The sequence below is a fragment of the Hyperoodon ampullatus genome (assembly GCF_949752795.1).
Source record: "Hyperoodon ampullatus genome assembly, chromosome: 11".
Taxonomy (NCBI): Eukaryota; Metazoa; Chordata; class Mammalia; order Artiodactyla; family Ziphiidae; genus Hyperoodon; species Hyperoodon ampullatus.
In genome coordinates, this window is record NC_136924.1 from 61,380,974 (window position 1) to 61,405,617 (window position 24,644).

Genomic DNA, 24,644 nt, shown 5'->3' on the forward strand with positions numbered 1-24,644 from the left:
ACCAGCTGCTGAGTTCTGAAGAGACTAGATGGTACTTGGAGGCAAGAGTCATAGAAGGAATACCAAAAGCTGATCAGAAGCTATTTAGAATGGAAGAGTGGGGACAGGCTGGGGCAGGAGGGTTACCTTTGGTTTGACAGGGGTAGAATCTTAACATCATCAGAAAATGGAGTTCTACAGTTAGACTTAATTGATATCTTCAGGCCACTACATCCAAAAAATAAAAACAAAAAACAATACACATTCTTTTTAAGTGCACTTGGAACATTCTCTAGGATAGACCACATACTAGGACACAAAATAAGCCTCAGCAAATTTAAGAGGAAAGAAATTATTTCAAGTATCTTTTCTGACTACAATGGCATGAAACTAGAAATCACAGAGAGAGAAGAAAAAAACAATTACATGGAGATTAAACAACATGCTACTAAAAGTACCAATGGGTCAATGATTAAATCAAAGAGGAAATTTAAAAATACCTTGAGACAAATGACAGTGAAGACACAACCATACAAAATCTATGGGATGCAGCAAAAGCGGTCCTTAGAGGGAAGTTCACAACTATACAGGCCTTCCTCAAAAAATAAGAAAAATCTCAAATAATCAACCTAACCTACCACTAAAAGAATTAGAAAAAGAAAAACAAACCCTAAAGTCAGCAGAAGGAAGGAGATAATAAAGATCAGAAAACAAATAAAATAGAAATTTAAAAAACAAAAGAAAAAGTCAATAAAACCAAGAGCTAGTTCTTTGAAAGGGTAAACAAAATCGACAAACTTCTGGCCAGGCTCACTAAGAAGAAAACAGAGAGGACCCAAACAAAATAAGAAATGAAAGATGAGAAATAACCAATACTGCAGAAATACAAAAAACCATAAAAGAATAAACAATTATATACCAACAAATTGGACAACCTAGATGGAAGGACAAATTTCTAGAAACACATCCACCAAAACTGAATCAAAAAGAAATAGATAATTTGAACAAACCAATCCCTAAGTGAAACAGAATCTGTAATTAAAAAAACAAAACAAAACAAAACAAAACCAACCCCCTTCAAACAAAAGTCCATGACCAGATGGCTTCACTGGGGGAATTCTACCAAACATACGTAAGAAGAACTTGTACTGATCCTTCTCAAACTCTTCCAAAAGATTGAAGAGGAGGGAACAGTCCCAAAGTCATTCTATGAAGCCTCCACCACCCTGATACCAAAACCAAGGACACTACAAAAAGAGAAAATTACAGACCAATATATTTGAGGAACATATAAGCTAAAATTCTCAACAAAGTATTAGCAAACCGAATCCAACAACACATAAAAAAGATCATGCACCATAATCAAGTTGGATTCATCCCAGGGTCACAAGGATGGTTCAACATACACAATCAATGTGATACACCGCATCAACAAAAGACAAAAATCACATGATCATCTCAATAGATGCAGAAAAAGCATCTGATAAAATTCAACATCCATTCATGATAAAAACCCTTACCACAGTATGTATAGAGGGAACATATCTCAACATAATAAAAGCCATTTATGACAAATCCACAGCCAATGTAATACTCAATGGTGAAAAGCTGAAACCCTTCCCGCTAAAATCTGGAAGAAGACAAGGATGCCCATGCTCACCACTTCTATAGTATTGGAGGTCCTAGCCACAGCAATCAGACACGGAAAAGAAATAAAAGGTATCCAAATTAGAAGGAAAGAGGTAAAACTCATTTATGCAGATTACATTATACTATATATAGAAAACTCTAAAGACGCCACACAAAAACTACTAGAACTGATAAACGAATTCAGCAAGGTAGTAGGACACAAGATTAACATACAGAAATCTGTTGTATTTCTTTACACTAACAATAAAATATCAGAAAGGGAAAGTAAAAAACCAATCCCATGGGCTTCCCTGGTGGCTCAGTGGTTGAGAGTCCACCTGCCGATGCAGGGGACACAGGTTCGTGCCCTGGTCCGGGAAGATCCCACATGCCACGGAGTGGCTGGGCCCGTAAGCCGTGGCCGCTGAGCCTGCGCGTTCGGAGCCTGTGCTCCACAACGGGAGAGGCCACAACAGTGAGAGGCCCGCGTAACCCCCCCCTCAAAAAAACAAACCAACCCCTTTTAAGATCATATCAAAAAAACAAAAAACTTAGGAATAAACCTGACCAAGAAGGTGAAAGACTTAACATGCTGAGCACTATAAAACATTGATAAAGGAAAGTGAAGATGATTCAATAAAATGGAAATATCGCTCAAGCTCTTGGATTGGAAGAATTAATAGTGTTAAAATGGCCATACTACCAAAGCAATCTACAGATTTAATGCAATCCCTATCAAATTACCCATGACATTTTTCACAGAACTGGAACAAGTAATCCTAAAATGTATATGGAACCATAAGAGAATTGCCAAAGCAATCCTGAGGAAAAAGAACAAATCTGGAGGCATAAACCTACCAGACTTCAGGCAACATTACAAAGCTACAGTAATCAAAACAGCATGGTATTGGCACAAAAACAGATATATGCATCAATGGAACAGAACAGAGAGCCCAGAAATAAACCCATACACCTATGGTCAATTAATCTTTGACAAAGGAGGCAAGAATATACAATGGAGAAAAGACAGTCTCTTCAGAAGTGGTGTTAGGAAAGCTGGACAGCTGCATGTAAATCAATGAAGTTAGAACACTCCCTCACGCCATACACAAAAATAAACTCGGGCTTCCCTGGTGGCGCAGTGGTTGAGAGTCCAGTCCGGGAAGATCCCACATGCCGCGGAGTGGCTGGGCCTGTGAGCCATGGCCGCTGCGCCTGTGCGTCCGGAGCCTGTGCTCCGCAACGGGAGAGGCCACAGCAGTGAGAGTCCCATGTACCGCAAAAATAAATAAATAAATAAATAAATAAATAAACTTAAAATGGCTTAAAGACTTAAATATAAGACATTACACCATAAAACTCCTAGAAGAGAACACGGGCAAAACATTCTCTGACATAAACCATAGCCATGTTTTCTTAGGTTATTCTCCCAAGGCAATAGAAATAAAAGCAAAAATAAAATAAACGGGACCTAATCAAACTTTGCACAGCAAAGGAAACCATAAACAAAACAAAGAGACAACCTATGGACTGGGAGAAAATATTTGCAAATGAGGCGACCGACAAGGGCTTAATTTCCAAAATATACAAACAGCTCATACAGCTCAATAACAACAACAAAAAGAAAAACCTGAATCAAAAAATGGGCAGAAGACTTAAACATTTCTCCAAAGAAGACATACATATGGCCAATAGGCATATGAAAAGATGCTCAACATTGCTAATTATTAGAGGAATGCAAATCAAAACTAGAGTAAGGTATCATCTCACATCGGTCAGAATGGTCATCATTTTAAAAAAGTCTACAAATAATAAATGCTGGAGAGAGTGTGGAGAAAAGGGAACCCTTCTATACTGTTGGTGGGAATGCATCTTGGGGCAGCCACTATGGAAAACAGTATGGAGGTTCCTTAAAAAACTAAAAATAGAGTTGCCATGTGATCCAGCATTCACACTCCTGAGCATATATCCAGAGAAAACTCTAATTCCAAAAGATACATGTACCCCAATGTTCACTGCAGCACTACAATAGCCAAGACATGGAAGCAACCTAAAAATGGATAAAGAAGATGTGGGATATATACATATGTGTATATATATATATATATATATATATATATATATCTCAGAAAAAGACAAATATCATATGATATCACTTATGTATCTAAAATGTGATACAAATGAACTTATTTACAAAACAGAAACAGACTCATAGACATAGAAAACAAACTTATGGTTAACAGAGGAGAAAGTTGGGGGGGGGAGGGATAAATTAGGAGTTTGGGATTAACAGACACAAACCACTATAAATAAAATAAACAACAAGGTCCTACTGTATAGCACAGGGAACTAACTATATCCAATATCCTGTAATAAACTGTAATGGAAAAGAATACAAAAAAGAATATATATGTAACTGAATCACTTTGCTGTTTACCAGAAACTAACACAACACTGTAAATCAACTGTACTTCAATAGAAAATAAAAATAAATAAATAATAAAGAAAATAGAGGGCTTCCCTAGTGGCGCAGTGGTTAAGAGTCCGTCTGCCGATGCAGAGGACACGGGTTCGTGCCCCGGTCCGGGAAGATCCCACATGCCGCGGAGCGGCTGGGCCCGTGAGCCATGGCCGCTGAGCCTGTGCGTCCGGAGCCTGTGCTCCGCAACGGGAGGCCACAACAGTGAGAGGCCCGCATACCAAAAAAAAAAAAAAAGAAAATAGAGTTCTAGAGACCTCGCTAGATTTAATCATTGTACTTTCAATAATAAATTCCTTTTTACTTTCCTTTGGCTTCTGGTAAAACTCCCAGCTGTGCTAAGGCACACAAGAGGAGGGGAGCAGGGTGTCTGGCAGATGGTAACCAGGAAGGGGTGAGGAAGAGGGGATGGCGAATGGCAGCAGGAATCCAGGTGGGGACACCAAGGGGAGCTGGGAAGATGGCGTGGGTGTTAAGGGGCAGCAGCTCCCAGGGAGTCCCCTTCTAGAGTCCTATTCTGCTACAGTCTGGAGGGCTCAGTGTTCTGTCACCCCACCCATGACCACCCTTTACATTTCCCACAGGCCAAGATGCAGCCCATGACAAAAAGGAGCCAGTGGAGTACTTAGTGTGGGGATTTGATGTGGGGTGCTGACACCTTGACCACCTTTCTCTGGTAGGAACTGAAAGGAACTTCCCGCTGGCCTGTGGTTCCCTGAGGTCATTTCATTCTCTCCAGGGTCCTTGTTTCCTCCCCATAGTCTCTCACACTGTTGAGCTTCTGAGGAAGGGAGTGAGCTTTTGCCACCAAGAAGGAAAGTGGGGATGGAGTGGGGGAGTCCAGGGTCTCTGATGAAAGAGGGGAGGGGTGGCTGGGTCTTCCAGTTGAGTCTTCTTTGCTACTTGCCTCTCTTTCTCTTGTTTTGCCTTCCCAGACCACATGCCTGCATCTGCACCTGTTACTGCACCTGCAACCCTGAATCCACCTTTTCCTGGGTCAGGGTGCTGTGCTAGGTGGTCACCCAGCCTAGGGCCCTGTAGAACCCGGGCCTCCCATGTGAGTGTGATCTGGGCCTGTTCCTGCAACCAGCTCAGTGGTGCACCTGCAACCGAATGTCCCTCGTGGGGATGAGGGGTGCAGAGGGCCAGAACCAACCCTACCGGAGGACGCTGGGCCACAGACTGGTTTGTCAAGGTAGCTGACAACACGTGTGTGGCTTTGCCCAGCCCGTGCAGGCTGCTGGACCACCGCTGCCCGCCCCCCCTCCCGCCGGTCCCTCTACCAGGTCACACGCTTTCAGCTGCACTCAAGGAACAGCAGGACTGGCTATGTGCTGAACCACGAGATGCTGCAGCTCTTGGCGGCTGCGCTGGCCTCAGGCTGCTGTGTCCTTGCAGTCCTGTGCATGACATGGGGGTGGGCAAATGTCTGCCTCAGCTGAACATGGAGTTTGTGACACCAGGGACATCTGTGATTGGGAGACCTTCCATCCCTTCCCTCCCTGCCAGGAGAGGGACCCCTACAATAAAGCTCTACTTCTGGTACTTCTGGAAATCAGGACGTTCCCCCCAACATCCACCCATGGATGGAAGCTAGAGGGTCGGGGGAGCCTAAAGCCTGCCCAAAGTGGGTAGGCTGGCCTGGGGCAGTCCTCCAGGACTGATGCTGGAGCCCCTACCAGGTGCCCTCTGAACAGATATTGTCCAGATTACAAATAAACAGATGCCACCAAGGTAACCTGCCCAAGATCACCTAACTATGAAGTGGAGGTACTGGTGTCAAAATCAGATCTGACTCCAAAGTTCCTGCTCTTAACCAAAGCTACTCTATCTTCTCACCCCTCCAAGCAGCCCCCCTCCCCTGTCCTCTTCTCTAAGCTCCACATCCCAACTCCTTCCCAAAACAGGAGTTATCTTGGGAGTTAGTGACTTCTCTGCTCCCTGGGTCCCCACTGTTGCCCTGACCTTCCTGTCTCCTTCCACTACATGAACCTGGAACTGTTGTACATGATGGAGCATCTGACCTACCGCCTCCGCGCCCTTGGATGCTGCCCTGCCACCAACCCCAGCAGGAGGCACCCTCCCTGGCCCTCTCCCACCTCCAATTCCCCACCTTGACCAAGGCCATTCCCTGACCCAACTCTTCAAGAACAGACCAGCAGCTCACCCCCTAGACAAAATCACTTCCTCTTTAATTGCTGTTGAAGAAGATTCACACCACCTGCCTTGGAGGAGATGGGGGGGGTATTCCCCCCTGCCCCCGCCCCTCTCCTCTCCCCAGTTACCTGGTCCTTTGCAAAATATTTTAGCCAGGAAAAAAAAAAAAATACCGGAAACCACTGACACAGACGGCCCAAGGGCTAGGTTGACTGAGGAAGGCGGGGCTGGGCCAGGTAAATTAACCCCAGCACTCCCTTTCCGGGGATGAGACAGGGGGCCTGGAGACCTTCCCAGCCACCTCACATCCTCCTAACCCTGGCTGGGAGGGATCCTGGGGTTGAGGGCTGGGTCTGGAGCTGCTCCAGTGGAAGGGAGGGGCTGGACAGGAAGAACAGTGGGGGAGGGGTCCCGTTGTAGGGGTGCCGCCTACCCCAGATCACCACGGGCGCTGCACAGTCACAGGTACGCAGTCACGGTCACAGACACTCACAACCCGAGAGCACCCCACCCCACCCCACCCTCTGCCCACCCTTGGCTTCCCCTACCCTGAAACGCCCTCCCCAAGCCCTGCCCGCCCCCGCCCCCTTGTTGGGGAACAAAGCAATAAATTACAAGGCCCCTCCCAAGTCCCCCTTAGCCCGCTCCTGCTCCATCCCTTCTCCCTCCCGAGATGGTAGTGAGGAGGGACCCAGGCTTTAGGCTCCCCCGACCCTCTAGCTTCCATCCATGGGTGGATGTGGGGGGAACGTCCTGATTTCCACTCCTCATAGTCCCTTTCACGGAAAGGGTTGGGGACCCCCTACCCCCATGGGCAGCAGGGGTCCTGCCCCTCGCTGCCCTTCCCCCTTCACTGGGCAGTGAGATTAGCATGGAAGGGGTAGGGTCCCCCTTACTGGCCCCAAGTCCCAGGGCTAGCCCTCCCACTTACTAACCCCTCCCTGTGGCGTGGCGTCGCCCCAGGAGCCAGCCTGGGTAAGTGCTCGCGCGCCGTGGTACTGTCGAGCACAGGCAGGACTGGGTCTTTTCCCCCACCCCTAGGGGGCGCGAGCGGGCACATCCAAACAGCCAGGAGCAGGGACCGCGATGGGGGCGTCCCCTCCCGCCAACACCCAGAGGGTAGACCCAGAGCAATCCGAGTGTGCAAACAGTGGCGAGGGGGCGTGTCAAGATGGGGTCTCCATGCCTCGTTGGGGAGAGGGAGGTGAGTTTGTGTCTTCTGGGAGGCGTGGGGGCTGTGCCCTCTTGGGGGGGGGGGTGGTAAGAAGTGCTCCCATGGGACGGGGTGCGGATTGGAGAGGTGAGTGGGTGCATCTGTCCAGCGGTCCACCCAGTGTGGTCGTGCCCGGCCCGTGGTGGGGTAGGGGATGTCTCTCCGGCGGCGCAACTATACCAGCGCGACGGGGGCGTCGGCTCGGCCCACGCTGGCGGCGCTGCTCCGGCGACGGGGGCTGGGCGTGGCGGTAATGCTGGGGGTGGTGGCCGCGCTGGGGGTGGTGGCTGTGCTGCCGCCCTCACCCGGGCAGCCGTGCTGGAGAAGGATGTCGGCGCACAGCTGGCTGCCAGCCTGGCGGGCGTAGAACAGCGCCGTGCGGCCCTGCGCGTCGCGGGCGGACACGTCGGCGCCGTACTAAAGGGCGGAGACGGCCGCGTTACGGAGCGTCCCCGGGGCCAATCCCCGCCCGCCGGCTCCCCGGGATCGCAGGCCCACTTCCAGGGTCCCTCTGGGGCCCTCGGGCTCTCCCGCGCCTGGCTGTTTGCCAGACGGAGCCCTCAGAGACCCCTTTACCATCTCCCCGCTCACGTACCCATAGCAGCAGTTGCGTGATGACGACATGGGCGAGCTCGGCCGCCAGGTGAAGTGGGGAGCGAAGCTGCGGGTCCTCTGGGCTGGTGTCGAGCGGCCCGTGTCGCGCATGGGCCAGAAGCAGGAGAACGGCGGCCACGTCCTGGGCCTGCACCGCGGCCCACAGCTGGCAGCCCAGCGGCTCCTCGGAAGTGCCCAGCGGCGCCAGGAACAGCAGCTGCTCGTACTTGGCGCGAATCCATGACTCACGCTCCTCCCTGCAGGACCAGGGATCAACGGGAAGGGCTCTAGGGACCCCGCACCCAGGACCTCTGCTCCCTACCCAGGGGATCCTCTCGGGAGCCGCACACCCTAAGTCTCCCCTACCCCTCTCCTGCACGCGTACCGCGAAGAGTCCCGCGTGGGTTTGGCACGGCCCCGCGTGTCACTCTCCCACACGCGATTGGCCATGTCGTTGCCAATGGCTGTCAGCACCAGGGTCAGCTCCCGAGGCCAGTCGTCCAAGTCGAGCGAGCGAACGCGGGACAGGTGTGTGCCTAGGTTCCGGTGAATGCCAGAACACTCGATGCAGATGAGTGCGCCCAAGTTCAAGCTGGCCCACGTGGGGTCTGGGGACGGAATGCAGGGGTCAGCTCCTGGCCGAGCAGCACGGGCACCCCAGCATTCATCAATTCCAGCGAACCACACTCCCTCCCAGGTCCCTCCACTGCTCCCTTGCGCTCACTGGGGGCCCCGCAGTCCACGCAGATAGAGTTCCCCTTGGCGTTCCGGATCGCCTGGATGGCCACGGCTTCGCTTTGGCTATCTGTGCGCAGCTGCAGGAAGGGTTGGGGTTAGTACTGACTCTCCCTCTGAGCCCTTATCCGGACTCCTCAGACACTCACCTCTGCTCTCCGCCCGACCCCCGACCCATTACCTTGACCTTGCTGCTCTCACAGCATTGCAGACTGGCTAGGATCTGACTTTCGATGGCCTGAACCCAGGCGTCCCGCTCCTCAAAACTGGCTGCCTCAAAGTGCCACGTCTGACCAGTGCTGGACACGATCAGGAACTCGAAGTTTTCCTCTGGGTGGGGGGATGGGATGGGGTCAGGAGGGACAGAATTCAAACAGGAGCTGCCTTCCCCAAACCCTTCCTCCCTGATATCCATCCCAAGCCCCTGGGAGTGGGGCAGAGTCATTGGGGAAGCAGAGGGTGGGGGAGAGCAGGAAGCCCGAGCACATGCAGGGGAAGGCAGGAGCACCCCCGCCCCTCTGCACCCCAGCTGAGCGCCCCACCCAGCTCCCCGCTTGTTACCTGCTTTATAAATATTTCTTAAACTACCAAAGGATTTTAGTTTCCACATTTTGCGCTTGGCTGGTTTCCCGAAGCGAAGGAGATAGAGACAGAATGAAGAGCAGAAGAGAGAAAGAGACGAAGAAAGGAGAAAAAGAGAGGCAGAAGGAGAGATGGAGAGAGAGATAGTGACAGACAGTTCCAGAGACAAAGCAGGACAGACAGATGGGGAGAGAAAGCAGAACTAAAGTCAGTGGCCCCGGAGCAGAGTAGAGCGGAAGCCAAGAGCCATGAGAGTAGGCAGATCTGGAACCCGGGTCGGAGCACCCGGCAGAGAGCAGGGGCGGTGGGGACTGGTTATCATGACCAGTGAGGAGCCGGGTCTCTGGGAGGGGAAGGGATGGCCAGCATCTGAGTGAACACGGGGAAAGGGGACAGGAGTTCACAGGCCTGGGGTGAGGGGTCCCTGGGGTTCAGGAGGAGTCTCAAGGATCTGGGGGGAGTCACTAGGGGCAGGAATGGGAATCACTGTACTCAAAGGCTGTTGGGGGAGCTTGGCAATCACAGGAAGTTATTGAGAACAGGAACTGGGTGGTCAGAGCCCAGGAGCTAAGGAGTCGTGGGGGACACAGAGGTCAAGGGCTGAGTCCCTGGGGGTCAGTGGGGGACACAGAGGTCAGGAGCTGAGTCCCTGGGGGTCATGGGGCCTTCTGGGAGCAGGGGCTGGGGTGACAAGCAGAGTTGAGGGCAGCAACAGGAATGAGAGGGTCATTAGGAGGGGGAGCAGGAGCTGCAGACGGGGGCGGGGTCACTGAGAAGGGGCTGGGGACTACTGGGGTAAGAAGCATTGGCTGGGGAATGGGAGGAAGGATGGGGCTGAGGGGCATCCATCCATTTTTCACTAAATAATGTGCAGAGTGGTAATCAGAGTCAAGCACTCAGCTCAGGCACTTTTCCTCCTCCTGCAGGAGTGAGGTCAGGGATCTGGGGTTTAGGGGTGAGGGTCCAGGGTGGGAGTAGAACTGCCCACCAGGGCCTCACCTTCAGCCTGCCCAGCCGAGCCTTCAGTTTTAGATGGTGTTGTCAACTTTTTCCTCCTCTGCTTCTTCACCATGGGAGAAGGAGGGGGTTCCCGACTCAGGGGGCTCAGGTCTCCAGATGGGGTACAGTCTTAGGGAGGGGGACACAGCTGCCTCAGCTGCCCCCTCCATAGATTTCCTGATTTCTCCATAGCCTGTCTCCCCTGAACTAGACTTGGCATTTTAGGGTCCCCCTCCTCAGCCAACCCTCTCTAGGAGGCCCCCCTTGATCATTCCCGGGGAGGAGGGCAGATGAGTGGTTTAGAGTCAGACTTGTACTCAGATCCTGGCTCTGCCACTTACTGGCCTTGAGACCTTGAGCAAGTCACTTAATCTTCTGAGCCTCAGTTTCTTCATCCCTAAAATGGGGATAATAATCTTGACCCGACAAAGTTGTTGTGGGGACCATTTGTTACAATGTTACTTGCTATTTTAAAAAAATACATATTTCCAAACATTGCAGACATTGATGGCTGGCTATGTGCTGCACAATGTTCTCAGTATAAGCCTCAAAGCAACTGTCTGAGGTAGAAACTATTATCTCCCTCTTACGGATGAGGAAACTGAGGTGTGGAGAGGTCAAGTAACTTGCCCAAGTGGCAAGCCAGGATTCAAGTTCAAGTTCAGGCAGCTTAGCTCTAGAACCCAGTTGTCTTAGCCATTATGCTAAACATGGTATCACTGAGCTGGGTGCCTGGGCACCCAGCTGATGCTCAAGGTGTCCACTCATGCATTCAGCCTCCAAGCTCCCACCCCAGTTTCACTTCCCACTGCATCCCATCTGGATCTGGAAGACAGTGGATGGAGGGTGAGGCCTCACTGACCAGTGCTGAGGGCTCGGGCCAAATTCCGGTCTGGCTTCAGCAGGTGCTTAGATGTCTGGTCTGGTGGTGGCTGCAGGGAACTGGGGCTGGGGCTCGGGCTTGGGGTAGGAGTGGTGGCTTCTGTCAGAAGGGGAAGAAGATAAATCCTCAGTGAGCTACTCAGTCTCTGGGCCCCATTCCTTACATGGTCCCTCTTCATCACCCACCTTCCTGCTTAACCAGTCCCATTTCCTTCTTCCCTACCAACCCTCCTTTTCCTAGCCCTGGCCCCTCTCCTGCCCCTTTGTCATCAGCCCCACTCACCAGGGCCTTCCCCCATCTGGACAGTGCTCATGTCCTTCACCAGCCCATTGATGCTGGCTGAGGGGCCAAAAGCAGAGATGGCCCGTGGCGGCCGCTTGCCGGGGACTTTGACTGTTGTTCGTAGCAAGTCCATCTCCTTGCCATGGGTACTGTGGATGTAATCCTACAGCAGTATAGGGGTTGAGAGTATAGGGAAGGTTGGGGTCCTCAGTGGTGCTGGGAAGCAGCCAATAATATCGGCTAGAGAAGGGCTGGAGAGGGGGCTCTAGGAGCGGACTGGGTTGGGATGAGCTCTAGGGGATGAGCCCAACAGACTGGGCCCAGCACTGTCTCCTCCAGAAAGCATCCTCGAATGGCAGGCCAGGTGGAGGTCCTACCTCCATTTTCTCCCACTGGACTGCAAGTCCTAGGGAGATGTATTTACAGTTCCATCTCCTGCATGGGCACATGGTAGGTGTCTAACAGATGTTTGCTAAACTGAAAAGAATAGGACTAGCGCTTCCCAGAACCGATGTTGGTGTTTGTCAGAGGCACAGACTGGGAGAGCTAGAAGTGCATCCAAGGCCAGCCAGTGTGGCCCAGCCAGTCTCTAGCACTCACATTAATGCTGGGATGGTAGAGTAGGAAGCCATTACTGGACAGGGTCACATATTTCTTCTTCCATTCTTTGTTCAAGGAGTTGCCACTTCGCTTTAGTAGGAAGCTCTGGAGAACGGAAAGAGGCATATGGGGGAAAACCAGTTAAGAGCACCTACCCCCAGCCTGCCCCCGGTCCCTGGGCCACCCACCTGTTTGATGGGGATGGCTCGCCCACTCCCCGTCGTCTCTCCCCGACTGTCCAAGCTCCGCTTCTCAGAGTCACTGCCCCGACGATTCTGGAATGGTTACTGGCATCAGTTAGAGGGTGGATAGAGGGATATGCTGACAGAAGGACAGGGAAGACAGATAAACAAGGGCCCAACAGAGAGGTCTAGGGATGAGGGAAGATGGGCAGGTAACAGAGGACAGGATGATAGGAGGTTAGAATGTCCAATACCGCAAAAAGGCTGGTCCTGCGCTTGGCTGCCCGGTGCAGGGACCCTGGGGTGCTCAATCCAGCCACGGCAGCTGCCTCAGCTCGGAGCTCCCGGTGACCAACATTGGGTGAGGATGGGAGGGAAGAAGAGTAATCGCTAGTGTGGCCCCCGTTACTAGCCTGCAGGCAGATGGAGGGGTCAGAACAGTTGAGATGCCCCCCCAACCAAGCTACAGTTACATCTAGTTCTGAGGAATTTGAGATATTCCTTCATCTCATCACCATTTATTTGTATTCTCATTAATAATAAAACTCACTAGCATTGTCACAGTGCTTTAGATTTTGCAAAGGTTGACTTCACAAGTATTATGCCATACAATTTTTCCTGACAACCTTGGGATGTTTAGGTGAGTTGCTCAAGGACGCTGCAAATGGTGTTTCAAACCTGGTTGATTTCCAGTCCAATGCACTTTCTACAAATGCTATCACTGCCATTTCCATCTGCCCCCCGCAACCTCCTTGGGTTCTCTGTACCTGTCCTTGGATCACCAGCCCTTCCTCTGATTCCTACCAGCCCCTCTGTGGACCCTGAAACCCCAACTCACCTGCCCAGCTACAGGAGTGGAAGCAGCTGAGTGGCTTGGGGAGCTGGGCAGGGACTTGCAGGCAGCCAGAAGCTGTTGCTGTTTGCGCAAGGTCACCACCTTCTGGGCCACTGAGGGGAGGGGGCGGAGAAGGAGGAATGAGCAGGGTAGATACCCAAGACCACCCGTCGTTGCCCAGCTTTGAGGACTCCCCAGGAGATAACATAGGTCCCAACTTCCTTGTCACTGTGGCCTTCATGCCACCTGTAGCCTAGCCAGCTCCTCCTGCCCAGAAGGACCTGTGGCTATGAAGCAAACCTTCTCTGACCTCCCTGGTCCCTCCTCCCTCCTACGCAGGTTAATTTCCTGTCACTCACAGAGAGGCCTGGATGTGTGACCTCTAAGAATATCCTAGTCCCCAGCTCCCTGATTCCCACATATGTGGGGATCACCACACTCACCCTCTTGGAAGACCCGGTCCACATTGAGCCCATAGGTTGCACAAGTCTCATAGTAGCTGCAGCGCTTCATATCGGCACACAGAGCCCTGGCACGAGCATCGCCCACAACCCGAGGGGAGGAAGCACTGATCCGGTCTAAGGGGATATGAAAGGGGGAGGACTGGATGAGGGGGCCCCATCCCCACTTTGCTGCTTTCTTTTCTCTTGGGCTCTAGTCCTAGACTGGGACCACTAGGACAGGGTATGAGAGAATATCCCTCCTATGACCCAGTGCAATGGGAGCATATAAGCCTTTTGTGAATGCTGAACCCAGCTCACATGCCCAGCTGCAGCATGAGTAGGGTGGGTTAGCTCTGTGTGACTGTCTTCAAAGAATACTCCAGAGGTGAATGGAACGTCCCGATAAGGTCTGAAATGGCTGAGACTCATGAGTGACAGTCACCCAGCCTTGCAAATTCAATGAACCCTGAGCTGAGTGGGAGGACACCTGGCATATGAACCAGGAAGAGGTTGAATGTCCACAGATAACAGGTGGACTGTTCATCTGCAGCAAGAAAGCAGGAGGCAAGCGACAGGTGGAAGCAGCCACCTGCAAGATAGGCATCCAGACAGAAAGTCCTGCTGGCTTCATACAGGTGGGTACTGGAGAAGCTTTTCCTGGCTCTGCTGGAAAAGATGGCCCGGTGGCCCTCTCTGTGTTTTCTCCATCATTTCATTTGTGTCTTCTCTTTGGTTTTAGATAAGTTCCTTTGGAAAGTGTCAGCCTGACCCAGCTGTAGCAAGGGGAAGATGCAGAAGGCTTTCTAGCCACACTAGGGCCTGAGATTTTCTGTATTTACCATGGTGGTGGCATCAGGAAATGGCAGCGTGAGAAACACCCGGTAGGTGACATCTCAGAGGAATGAGGACTGCCACTGTAGCTGTCCCTTCCATCCTGGAGAGTCCTCTTTTCTCTCTCAGACCTTGGTAAGTTTATGTTTGGTTTAACGACTCTCTTATTTGGAGACCAGGCTCCTTCCAGAGGGTTACTGAAGTTATTTGGAGACCAGGCTCCTTCCAGAGGGTTACTGAAGTCCAAGTAGCCGTGTCCACACATTATCAAGCTCTCACCTATGTTGGGTGATACCCAGTAGGAACTCCCCTGAAAGCAGCACTTCCCCAGCCCCTCCTTACCTTGTGTCCCCACCAATGCCAGGGCCAGGCCTCCTCGTCCCTCCCCCCGAAGGGAGCTCAGCTGCCCATGAAGACGGCTCACGGCCTGGAAACTGTTCTCATCCTCCAGGCTGAAGACGAAGATCACAGCATCTGCCCAGCCTGAGAACTTGCGGAGCGTGAGGGAGCAAATGGATGGTCAGACAGGTCCACTCCTCTGGATGCTATTCCCAAGGAGACCTGGGAAACCAGAGCCCTCTCCTTTGGCTAGTGCTGACCCCAGCCCACCTGCCTACCCCATCATCTCATCCCTCACCTTGGTATCAGGTGCCCCAGCTTCCTCTCGGATCAACACCAGATGAGTCTGTCCATCCACTAACATTTCTTTCTTGTGCTGCTCACCTGTCCAGAAGAGTTGGATGTGGTAGGAGGTCAGAGGTCACAGTCACCAAACCTCCCCATTCTCCTTGTACTTTAGCTATTCTGGCCTAATTCTTCCCTCTGGTCTCCATACCTGCGTAGTCATTGATCACACTGCCTGGATCCCTGACCCCAATCCTTAGCTTACTATGGCTCCTGAGAACTCACTCTCTGTCTTCTCCAGCACCTGGTATGAACCGGTCAGGAATCGGTGGATGAGCGATGACTTCCCACTCCTGGCATCACCCAGCACACCCTGAGGACAAGGTTGTAGAACAGAGATTGCAGGAATTAAGAGGAAGGAGGATAATTGAGCCTGGACACTCCAGAGAACTCAAAGGGACTGGCAGTGTTAAATCATCCAAGCAGGGTCCTACAGGGCCTGGCTGACAGTCAGGAGAAAGCACTTGGGAGGATCAGGCCATGCATGTGTAAGAAATGATCTCAAGCTGGAAGTGTACAACAAGCTGAAGAATGTCAACAACTCAGTACCTTTTTTTTTGTGTGTGTGTGTGTTGCGTTGTTTAGGAAGCATACTAGATGCATGTCTGGTGGGGGGCATGTCACAGCTCTAGGCACTAGTTGGAAAATTGTACCCAATTCTAGGCAACAGAACGTGCAGGGCTAGAGGGGAGATGTCAGAAATGAGAAGCCTGGAAGAGGACCATGGACAAAGCAGGAAGAAGGGAGACTACAGAAGAAAAGGTTGTGCGGATGTATCAAGTCCCAGGAAGGTGCCATGAAGGTAGAATCTCAGGAGAACTGGAAAACTATTCCCCATTCTCACAGAGAGGGAAGGGAAGAGGTGAAGGAGAGAGAGTTGAGAGTTCAGTGGGGTGGGGGTGGGGAGGTCAATCTTCATACAGACAAGGGGACTGGGTTACCTACCAGGCGCAGTTCAGGAATGGAGCGGCTCAAAGTCCATTCCTGGCTATTGACCACAGCTTCTGTAAAGGAAAAGGAGTTGTAAGAGGGGATGCTCCAGGCCAAGGAGGGCTCCCAACGCTCAGCTAGCCCTCCTCGTTTTGTAGCTGCCCAGCCTGGGCTGGAGAGCTGTGTGGAAAGCCTAGGTTTGAGAGTGGTCGGTCACCAGTCCTCCCATCCTAGCCGCTCTCCCCACAGCTGTTGCTGCCGCTCTGTGGTTGCTTAGCAACGGAGCCAGCAAGACAAAAATACTTCAGTTGGCATCTCCCTTAAAGCACATCCCCAAACGTGGGTCCCTGCTCCAGACCGAGGGACCAAGGGTCTGACTGTGGCGGGTTCTTCCCTCTGGAAGGAGAAAAGGTGTCCTCCCCACCGGCCTGACAGATTCTCAGGGTAGATCTCAGGAAGAGGCGCTGGGACATAGAAGGGAGTGGGTCTTCCTCAATCTCCATTTCACAGGACAGAAACTGAGGTGAGGATATTCTTTCCCCTTTTCAAGGTCAACGGCACGGTGGCCCTGACCCCTCCCCACAGCCCGAGGAATGGAGCTTGGATTTTTTCTATACCTCCCTTTCCCATACCCTTCCCACAAGCACCTCCCACAAGAGAACGGTGGGGAAGGGCTCCACTCCCTGGCCAAGAGAAGCCACAGGCCTGGGGAGGGATGGGGGACACGGGGGAGGGAAGGATGCTCCTTCCGCCCGCCGGGTCCAGCCCCCGCGCCTGACACTAGCCGGACGTTCCCGGGGCGCCGCAGCTGCGGCGGGAACTCTGGGATCCGGAGCCATCTGCTCCCACCCGCACCAGAGCCAAACCCCGGGGGCCGCCCGCGCTCTCGGACCCGCCTCCTCTCCCGGGAGTGTGAGCTGAACCAAGACGCCCTCGCCTCTCTCTTCCAGAAAATAAATAAATAAAGACACCCCCGCTCCCCGCAAAAAGACACTACTTTCTCCGCACCCTCTCCCAAGTCTCCAGGGGTAAGAATTGCCTTTGCAGCAGTTCCACCCCCCTGAGTCACTCCTGGTCGGTCCCCTGAGGGTTTCAATGCTGCTAGGGGGCCGGGGTGGGCGGTGGGGGAAGTGAGGCTTCCTATCAGCCCCTCTCCCTTCACATTCAAGTATTCAGCACGTTCCAGCCCCCACGTACTCCCGTACTGCCCAGTTGGCCTTCACTGCCTGGAAAGAAACCCACTGCCTCCCTGCTGCCTCACTAGCCTGCTCTCAGCCCAGGAAAAGACCTGTCCCTGGCGAGGAGCTGCCTGCAAGGTCACGCTCATGCCACCTACCCCAAGTGCTCAGGAGAAACTGAGGCTTCCTCATCCCTTTCACCTTCAGTGCTCCTCTGGGCAAGGCAAAGCCCAGTTTCCATCTCCCAGAGTCCAGCTGAGGCTGGAAGTGGGGTCTGGGGCTTCTCTGGGAGCAATTTCCTACAGCCACGCTGACCAAGGGCATTATTTTCCCAGAAAGCTCTGAGGCTTTCTGAGTCCCTCTGAAATCAAGTCTTCTCTCATGTCCCGCAATGCCTACTCACCCCTCTCCAGGACCTCTTATCCTTTGCCCCAGTCCTTGGCAGAGAATTGAGCCTGGTTCATCCACCCACCCAAGAAAGAAGCTTCTCTAAATCAGTCCTGCACACCGCTCCCCCACCCCAAGCTGAGCATTTCAGGTGCCCTCCCCTCGCTGTTCTCAGGCCCTGGTCCTACTCACTAGGGGAAGCGCGGAGCTCTGCACCCAGCAGCTCCCTAGACCCGCTGCCAGAAGACAGGACCGGGGGTCCGGGAGGAGGTCCGGAGCCAGGAGGCCCCCCTGTGCTCTTGGTAAAGATGCCGCTGATAAACTTGAGCATCTTGCGATCTCGAGTGGATGCTCGGCCCCCCTCCCGGCCCCGTTTCAGCCCCGGAGCTGGAGGTTCCAGAGTGATTGGAGGTGCAGGCCCAGTGGGCAGCGCGGAGGCGGCGGTGACAGCAGCGGCTGGAGCCAGGGTTGCTGGGACGGTTAGCGGAGGAGGAGAGCCAGCAGGCGGTCCCGGGTGCAAGTCACTGTTGTCCAAGGTCTTACTCTTGCCTTTCCGAGGGGACAACTTCCCTCGGGCTCCGGGCCCAGCCCCGACCCCACCGGCGGTCGTGGCTACCGCTCCCCCTCCCCCGGCGACGGCGGCGGCGGCGGCGGTGACAGCAGCAGCAGCGGCAGAAGCTCCAGTCCCGGTGCTGCTCTTTGACCCCTTGACCCTGGGCTTGCCCTCGCTTTCGGGCCATGACAGGCGGCTACCGGCGCCCTTGCCCCCGCCGGCTTTGGCGACACTGGTGGTCACGGTCTTGCAAGGCTTGGGAGCCGGCGGAGGAGGCGCCACCTTGAGCCTCCGGCTGCCGGTGCCGGGGTGCGGGGAGGAAGAACCGGGGACGACGCCGCCCGCCCGGCCTTCGGGTTCCGGACCCCCCCAGCTCGGGCTGCTGAGCAGGGGGCGCCGGGAGGAGGTGGGGGCGCCCCCGGGCTTGGGGTCGGGACTCAACCCCCCGGAGAGTGGGGGCCCGGGAGGGGCGGCCCAGAGGGAGAGGCGGCGGCCGGGAGCCGGGGAGACGGGGCGGGCCGGACTGGCCGGAGCCGGGGACAGGGCTGGGGGCTCGGCGCCCCCGGCGCCCGCGCTGCTCGTGCTGATCCACAGCGCATCCTGCCGGTGGAAGAGACGCTCGTGCCGCTTCTTGCCCGGCTCCTCCGCGCCTCGGGGGCTACCAGGATCCCCGGTCTCGGTACCTCTGGTCCCCGGGGCACCAGCTGCGGCCGCAGACGGAGAAGGCGGCGGCGGAGGCACCGACTCAAGCTTGACCAGGGTCAGCGAGATGAGGTAGGTCGTTGTCCGGCGCTGAAGCGCGCCCGCGCCCCGGCTCATGGGGCCCCGAGACCCCCGAGCTGGGGAGGGGAGGGGACTCCCCCGAAATGCCTCAGGGGGGCCCGGCCATGGGGCCGCCCTGCTCGCTGCCCCCAGCCCCCGGACCCCGCTGAGCCCCCGGCCCGGCTCCGCTGTCGCCGCCGCCGCCGCCGCCTCCGCTTGCGCCCCCCTCCCATCACACGGGGCGCCCCCTCCCCATGCTCCCCGCCCTGCCCCCCCACCCCTTTGGAGCCCCGGGACCTTGGTGCTGCTCCAGGGAGGCGCGCCGGACCCCGCACCCCGGCCTGGGTGGCGGCGCTGAGATGGGCGGGGGAGGGCGGGGAGGACTGTAGAGGGGCAAAGAGGGGAGAGGGAGGAAAAGGGGGCAGAAAAGAGGAACCCGAGGCTAGGGAGAAGAACCGGTGCGGGGGAGGCGGGGGGGATGGGGACTCAAGGGGCAGGGGCCGCGGATGGGGGGTCGGAGAGGGGGTCTTAAGGAGGGTGGGAAGCTAATGGGGCTGGTCGTGCGGGGGATTCGCAGGGGCGCGGGGAGGATGCTGGGGATGGAGATACAGGCGCCGGCGGGGGAGGAAGGAGGGAAGCCGGAGGGGGTGGGCACCCACGGGTCTGAGGTCTAGGAGAGGAGGGGCGTGAAATCCGGGCGCAGGGTCTGGGGGGCTCGCCGGGGCTCGGCTTAGGTCCGGATGCGCGCTGTGTCCGGGCGCTCCCCTCACAGTGAGGAGGAGGCGGCCCCCGGCCCCCCCTCCCCACTCTATCTCCCCCCGCACCTTCTCTCCCCCAGCACGGCTGTCTGCGAAGGCGGTGCAAAATCCAGGACTGGATTTCTCTCCCAAATCCTGGGCTGGATTTCCTGGAACTTGGACTCACCTACTCCAACACTCCAGCACCCTCCCCTAGCACACCCCGGTCTGGGAGCGCTACTGTTGGGTATGACATTTAGGCGCGAGAGTAGAGATCGGTGTATGGGTGGACGATCCTCAGAGAAAACGGAGCAAATGCGGGTTCACTGCCAGCTCTGGGGAAGCTGATGTGGGAAAGTGGGGAGCCCTGAAATCCCTTTCCCAGGACCCCTTGTTTCTCCCAGGTACTTGCACGAGTCCCTTTCCCCACGACCCAGCCCCCTCGCCCACCCCCACCCTCCATACGCGGTGCACTGACTGGGCTGTCTGGAGCCTAACTGTCCCAAAGTGAACTTGGAAATTGTTCCCTGGGGATGGGGACAAACATGGAACTTAGCAGGGTGGGTGGAAGGAGGGGGTGCCTCAGGAGGGGAAAGATCTGCGGAGTCGAGGAACACAGGCCGAAAAGTGAGTCAAAAGACTCCAGCTCGGGGTGGAAGGAGAAGGAATACGTCTACAGGCTGACACCACCCCCCATACCAAAATTCATCCGGTCTCCATAGCAACCGTAGCTCCAAGAGTGCCTCAGAAACAGCGGGGATAAGCAGAGAGGAGGATCGGTGTGTATGGTGGGTGGGGGCACCCGCCAGGGGATTTGGGGTTAATGGAGGCACCACCTTCACACCTGGTTACCCACGTGTGGGGTATTTATCGCCCCGAATATAAAGACCGCCCTCAGTTGAGGCAGAGGGTACAGGCCTCTTCTGGGTTTCCATTCAATCTCCTGAGGTTTTCGGGGTGGGGCTTTTTAGAAGGTTAAAGAGGAGACAGACAGAAAGAATGGAAAACGTCTGCTCTGTGTCCTACACCCATTTAGGGACCTTGGAGTTGAAGGCTTACTGTCCTCCAGCCCAGGGAGAAGGTTGAAGGGGGTAGGCCGATGGGGGACAGAGGCTGAGACCGGCAGTTGTGGGGCAGGCGTCGAGGGAGGCCTCCTCTCAGCCTTGGAGACCCCTCCCTGGGACTCGGGGAGTCTCAGCGTTCCCCTAATTTGGCGTCCCACCCTCCTGACGCAGCGGAGACTATAATAAGTGCTGCCGTGGGTGGCTCTTGGAGGCTGAAGCCAGCGGCATGCTCGGCCTGGTAGGGGGTAAGGGGGGGCGGTACCAGGATGCTGGGTGCCCTCTATTCTCCCTGAGACCTGTACCCTATCCCTCCGCGGACCTGTCCCGAGGTCAGCATCCCCCCCGCCAGAGCCCGCCTCCCATCGCAACGTCAGGATGACACCATCCCCAGAACAGAAGACCCTTCAGCAGCCTTTTCTGAAAGAGAAGGTGAAGATTTGCCGATTCTGGCTTACTTCTCCTTCCTTCCTTTGGTGGCCTCAGTTTTCCTTTAAGTTCAATGGGAACAGAATACTGACTCTTACGAGTGGAACAAAAATCACTTATGAAGAGTGGTCTTCTCAGAGAGTTCAGCCTCCACCCCTCCTCACTCCCTCCTCTCCAGAGCTAAACTGAGTTCCTCTACCTGGCTAAACCTCTTTCCTCCCCCACCCTTTTCTTTTCCTACTGGGGTGGAGCTTGGAGTTCCTCCCTAGGAGGCTCCATGGGGCCACTCCCCGCTAGGTCTGCCTTTCCAACAGCTGTAGGGAAGGTATCAGCTACAGTTCTTGGCAAATGGTGGGGGACAGGAGGTGAGAGGGGCACTACTGGAAGAAAGGAAATGAGAAGGGAATCAGAGTGTTCCCTTAGGAACCTGAACCAAACTCATTCTTCCCCAAGTTATGCTCCGACGGCCCCTATTATCAGAGGGGTCTGGCAGGAGGTATCCTTGATGGAGAGAGCAGTATCTTGCCCATCCCCCACCCCACCCCCCAGGTAAGCAGCTAAGAATGGAGAGGCTGGAAGAGACCAGGATATGATGGAGGATGTGCTTCTCCCAGACACCTTTCATGAGCAAAGTAGCCGGCTTTTATTGGCTCTTTGCAGCTTCGGGGCAAATTAGATGACACTGGACCAGAGATGACCTCCAGTTCCACCAGTTCCTTAGTGGTGGGGCCTTGTGGATAGAGAGAAGCTGTTCCTGCCAGGGCCCCACCACAGGATTGAAGGCTGGGGTGGGCAGGAGGATGTGGCGGATGGTGTTGCCATAGCAGCACTTCCTCCCTGTGTTGTCATCACTTGCTCTAATGGCACTAAGGACTAGGGCGGAAGGTGTGTGTGGGGGCAGACAGGACGGAGCACGGGGAGGAGAGGGGACGAGGAGAGTCCTGGGAACGTCTTGGCACTTCGGCTGTGCAGAGCATGTTGTGCGAGCGTTAGTGTGTGTCTGGGAGCCTGAGATACTCTGCGTGGTGTATTTCAATCTGTTGTGGTGTGTGTGTGTGTGTGTGTGTGTGTGTGTGTGTGTGTGTGTTCTCTCTACAGCTGGAGAACAAGAGGTCACTGATCCTTCATGGGTCCTGGGAATGACCACATTATCCAGTCCCAGAACCTCCTGCCCCAAACTGCTTCCTGCCCCGGACTCCCCAGGCAGGGTCCAAGTCTACCATGGGTCTGTCACAGCCTGTCTTCCCCATGCTCACCCACTTCTCCATTGCCAAGGTCAGCTCAGCAGTGACCTGTATTTTGATCCCCCGGGAGAAGGATCAGAGTTGGGGAAGGAGGAAGAATGATACCTCCCATGTCTTTTTCCATTCTTTCCAAATGTATTCTTCCCCCCGAGTTCCAGCTCCACCTTGGGGACTAGAAAGCGGCTGATTGGGAAGTGCTGTATGATCCAGCAAGCCCTTATATGCCCCTGCTGGTCCCCAATACACCCAAGTTGGGAGCTAATCCTTCTCTTACCTCGTACGCGGTCCACTGAGGCCTGAATGGTGTCCCGAAGTTCAGGGTCGCTCACCCTCTCTGCCAGCTTCCTGAGGCGGCTTAGAGCCTGCCTGGTCACCTCATGTCGTCTGACTTCTGCTCTCACTGCAGCTACAGCCAACTGCCTCTGGGCATTCATGTTGCCCAGATCTGTCTTGCTGGGCTAACAGCAACCTCTGGCCCTGAAGCCCATGGCCCCGCAGCCCCCAAACCCCAGAAGGCCTCCTCTGCTGTGCCCCAGAACTCCCCTCCCCTGCCTGCCCTTCCGTCTGTCGACTTCACTTCCTGACTGGTGAGTTTCAAACCCACAGCCTGGGTCGGCACTACCTCCTACACCACCCACCCCCTCTAGCGTTGGCCTATCAGCTCTGCCAGCCAGTCCCTGCTACGATTCCCCAGCCAGGTGGATGGAGAGACCTTAACAAGCATCCCAGGGCCTCCTGTGGGAGGTGGCTAATTAAGATGGGTGGTGGTGCTGGGAGAATGTGGCACACCAGGTCCCAGGTGCAATCCCAAACTCTTGATGACCTACAGGTTTGTGTTTAGTCTCAAACTCTCTCAGGAATCCATACACACCCGGTCTGGCACCTTTAATGCCCTGCATTCCAGCTTACAGTTGTACTCCCCACCTACTCCGCACATCCAAAGAGTTCACATACTTACATCTTGCAATGTAACCCTTCCTTAGTCGGCTTCCCCACTGCAACCACCTCCTGCTTTAAAGGGCCAAGTAGGTACAGGGAGAACAGGTTATGGAGGACAGTAACCTATAACCAGACAAAACCACCAGGCACCATGTTCAATTAGTTTCATAATAATTAACTCATCTATAACACTTAATAGTTTACAACACACTTTCACACATATAGACTTCACGACAGGCCCAAGGGGTAGGATTTTTATCCCTATTCTGCAGAAAAGGAAACTGAAGCTCAGAGGGGCCAGTAAGAGGTGACACAAGGATACCGATCTAGGTCTTCTGATTATAGTTCTGATACCCTTTTCACTACACCACCCAACTAACATGCTTGCCAACCAGTTCCCCTTATCCCTAATTCCACTGTCTTGCCCTTGATTTAGGACCTGAAAGAGAAGAGGGTGGATGAGGAATTGAAGGACAGGATGAAGATGCAGGGGCGGGTGAGGGGGAAATAGTGGGTAGTTTGGTGTCATCATTTTGTGTCAGGACTCAAACCTTTCTGGCCCTGCCAAATGCCTCTTCTCCTGCCTATCTAACTGATACTACTTCGTGAAGGATAGGGGATTTTAATATATTAATGTGTAGTTGGAGATGAGAATTAGGGTTAGGATTACCCACGGGAAACTGTAAAATAGCCTGAACAACAATAACTAACAATGAGTGTTTACTATGTGCCAGGTACTGCTCTAAGCATTCTATATACATATATTAACTCATTCAATTTTCACAACAACCCAAGAGGTAGGTGTATTGTTATTTATCCCCATTTTACAGATGAGGAAACAGGCACAGGCCAAAGCTTAAGTAACTGGCCAAGGTTACACAGCTAGTAAGTGGCAAAGTTGGAACCCATGCAGTCTGACTCTAGCGGTAAGATGATGCCACTTACGCAGTCATAGAATCTAAGTACGTACAAATGTAAATCATTCTGTGGGTTTGAAGGGAGGTTTTTCATTTGTGTTCCTACTATGACTGCCTCTTTCTCTTGGGGGAAAGAGGAACTATGCCCTTTCCCATCCCCACGAAGAAGGCCGTGTGTCAAAGCACTTATTTAATAATAAAAAAATATTGATCAACCACTATGGCCGCACCTAGTGAACATGTGAAGACTCCTCCTTCCCCTCATATTTATGCATATTCCAGACCCCTCCCTTTGTCTTTTTTTTTTTTTTTTTTTTACGCGCCCAGGATCAGGCATGTACTCTGAAGACTCCAGCACACTCATGTCTGTACCTGTGGCTTTGTCACATACAGGAATGCG

The 24,644-nt window shown here is 54.0% G+C and overlaps 1 protein-coding gene across 3 annotated transcripts; it reads right to left on the reverse strand.

Annotated features, from left to right (window-relative positions):
• Positions 1 to 7,631: 7,631 nt before the first annotated feature.
• Positions 7,632 to 22,822, reverse strand: AGAP2 (ArfGAP with GTPase domain, ankyrin repeat and PH domain 2; the record flags this gene model as incomplete). 3 transcript variants are annotated; one of them, XM_079715692.1, is made up of 19 exons in its annotated part: positions 7,632 to 7,874; positions 8,053 to 8,308; positions 8,437 to 8,659; positions 8,776 to 8,866; positions 8,968 to 9,116; positions 9,348 to 9,407; positions 10,368 to 10,496; positions 11,230 to 11,349; positions 11,533 to 11,695; positions 12,133 to 12,237; positions 12,321 to 12,407; positions 12,569 to 12,727; positions 13,153 to 13,262; positions 13,593 to 13,727; positions 14,766 to 14,913; positions 15,061 to 15,146; positions 15,333 to 15,420; positions 16,053 to 16,111; positions 17,795 to 19,150. In XM_079715692.1, the coding sequence occupies 19 exons, from the start codon at positions 18,972 to 18,974 to the stop codon at positions 7,632 to 7,634; spliced, it is 3,591 nt and encodes a 1,196-aa protein (XP_079571818.1). The 3 variants fall into 3 exon arrangements, with proteins under 3 accessions (XP_079571818.1, XP_079571820.1, XP_079571819.1); XM_079715694.1 differs by lacking the exons at positions 9,348 to 9,407; positions 17,795 to 19,150 and adding an exon at positions 22,663 to 22,822; XM_079715693.1 differs by lacking the exon at positions 9,348 to 9,407 and having other exon boundaries at positions 17,795 to 18,974.
• Between the last annotated feature and the right edge of the window lie 1,822 nt (positions 22,823 to 24,644).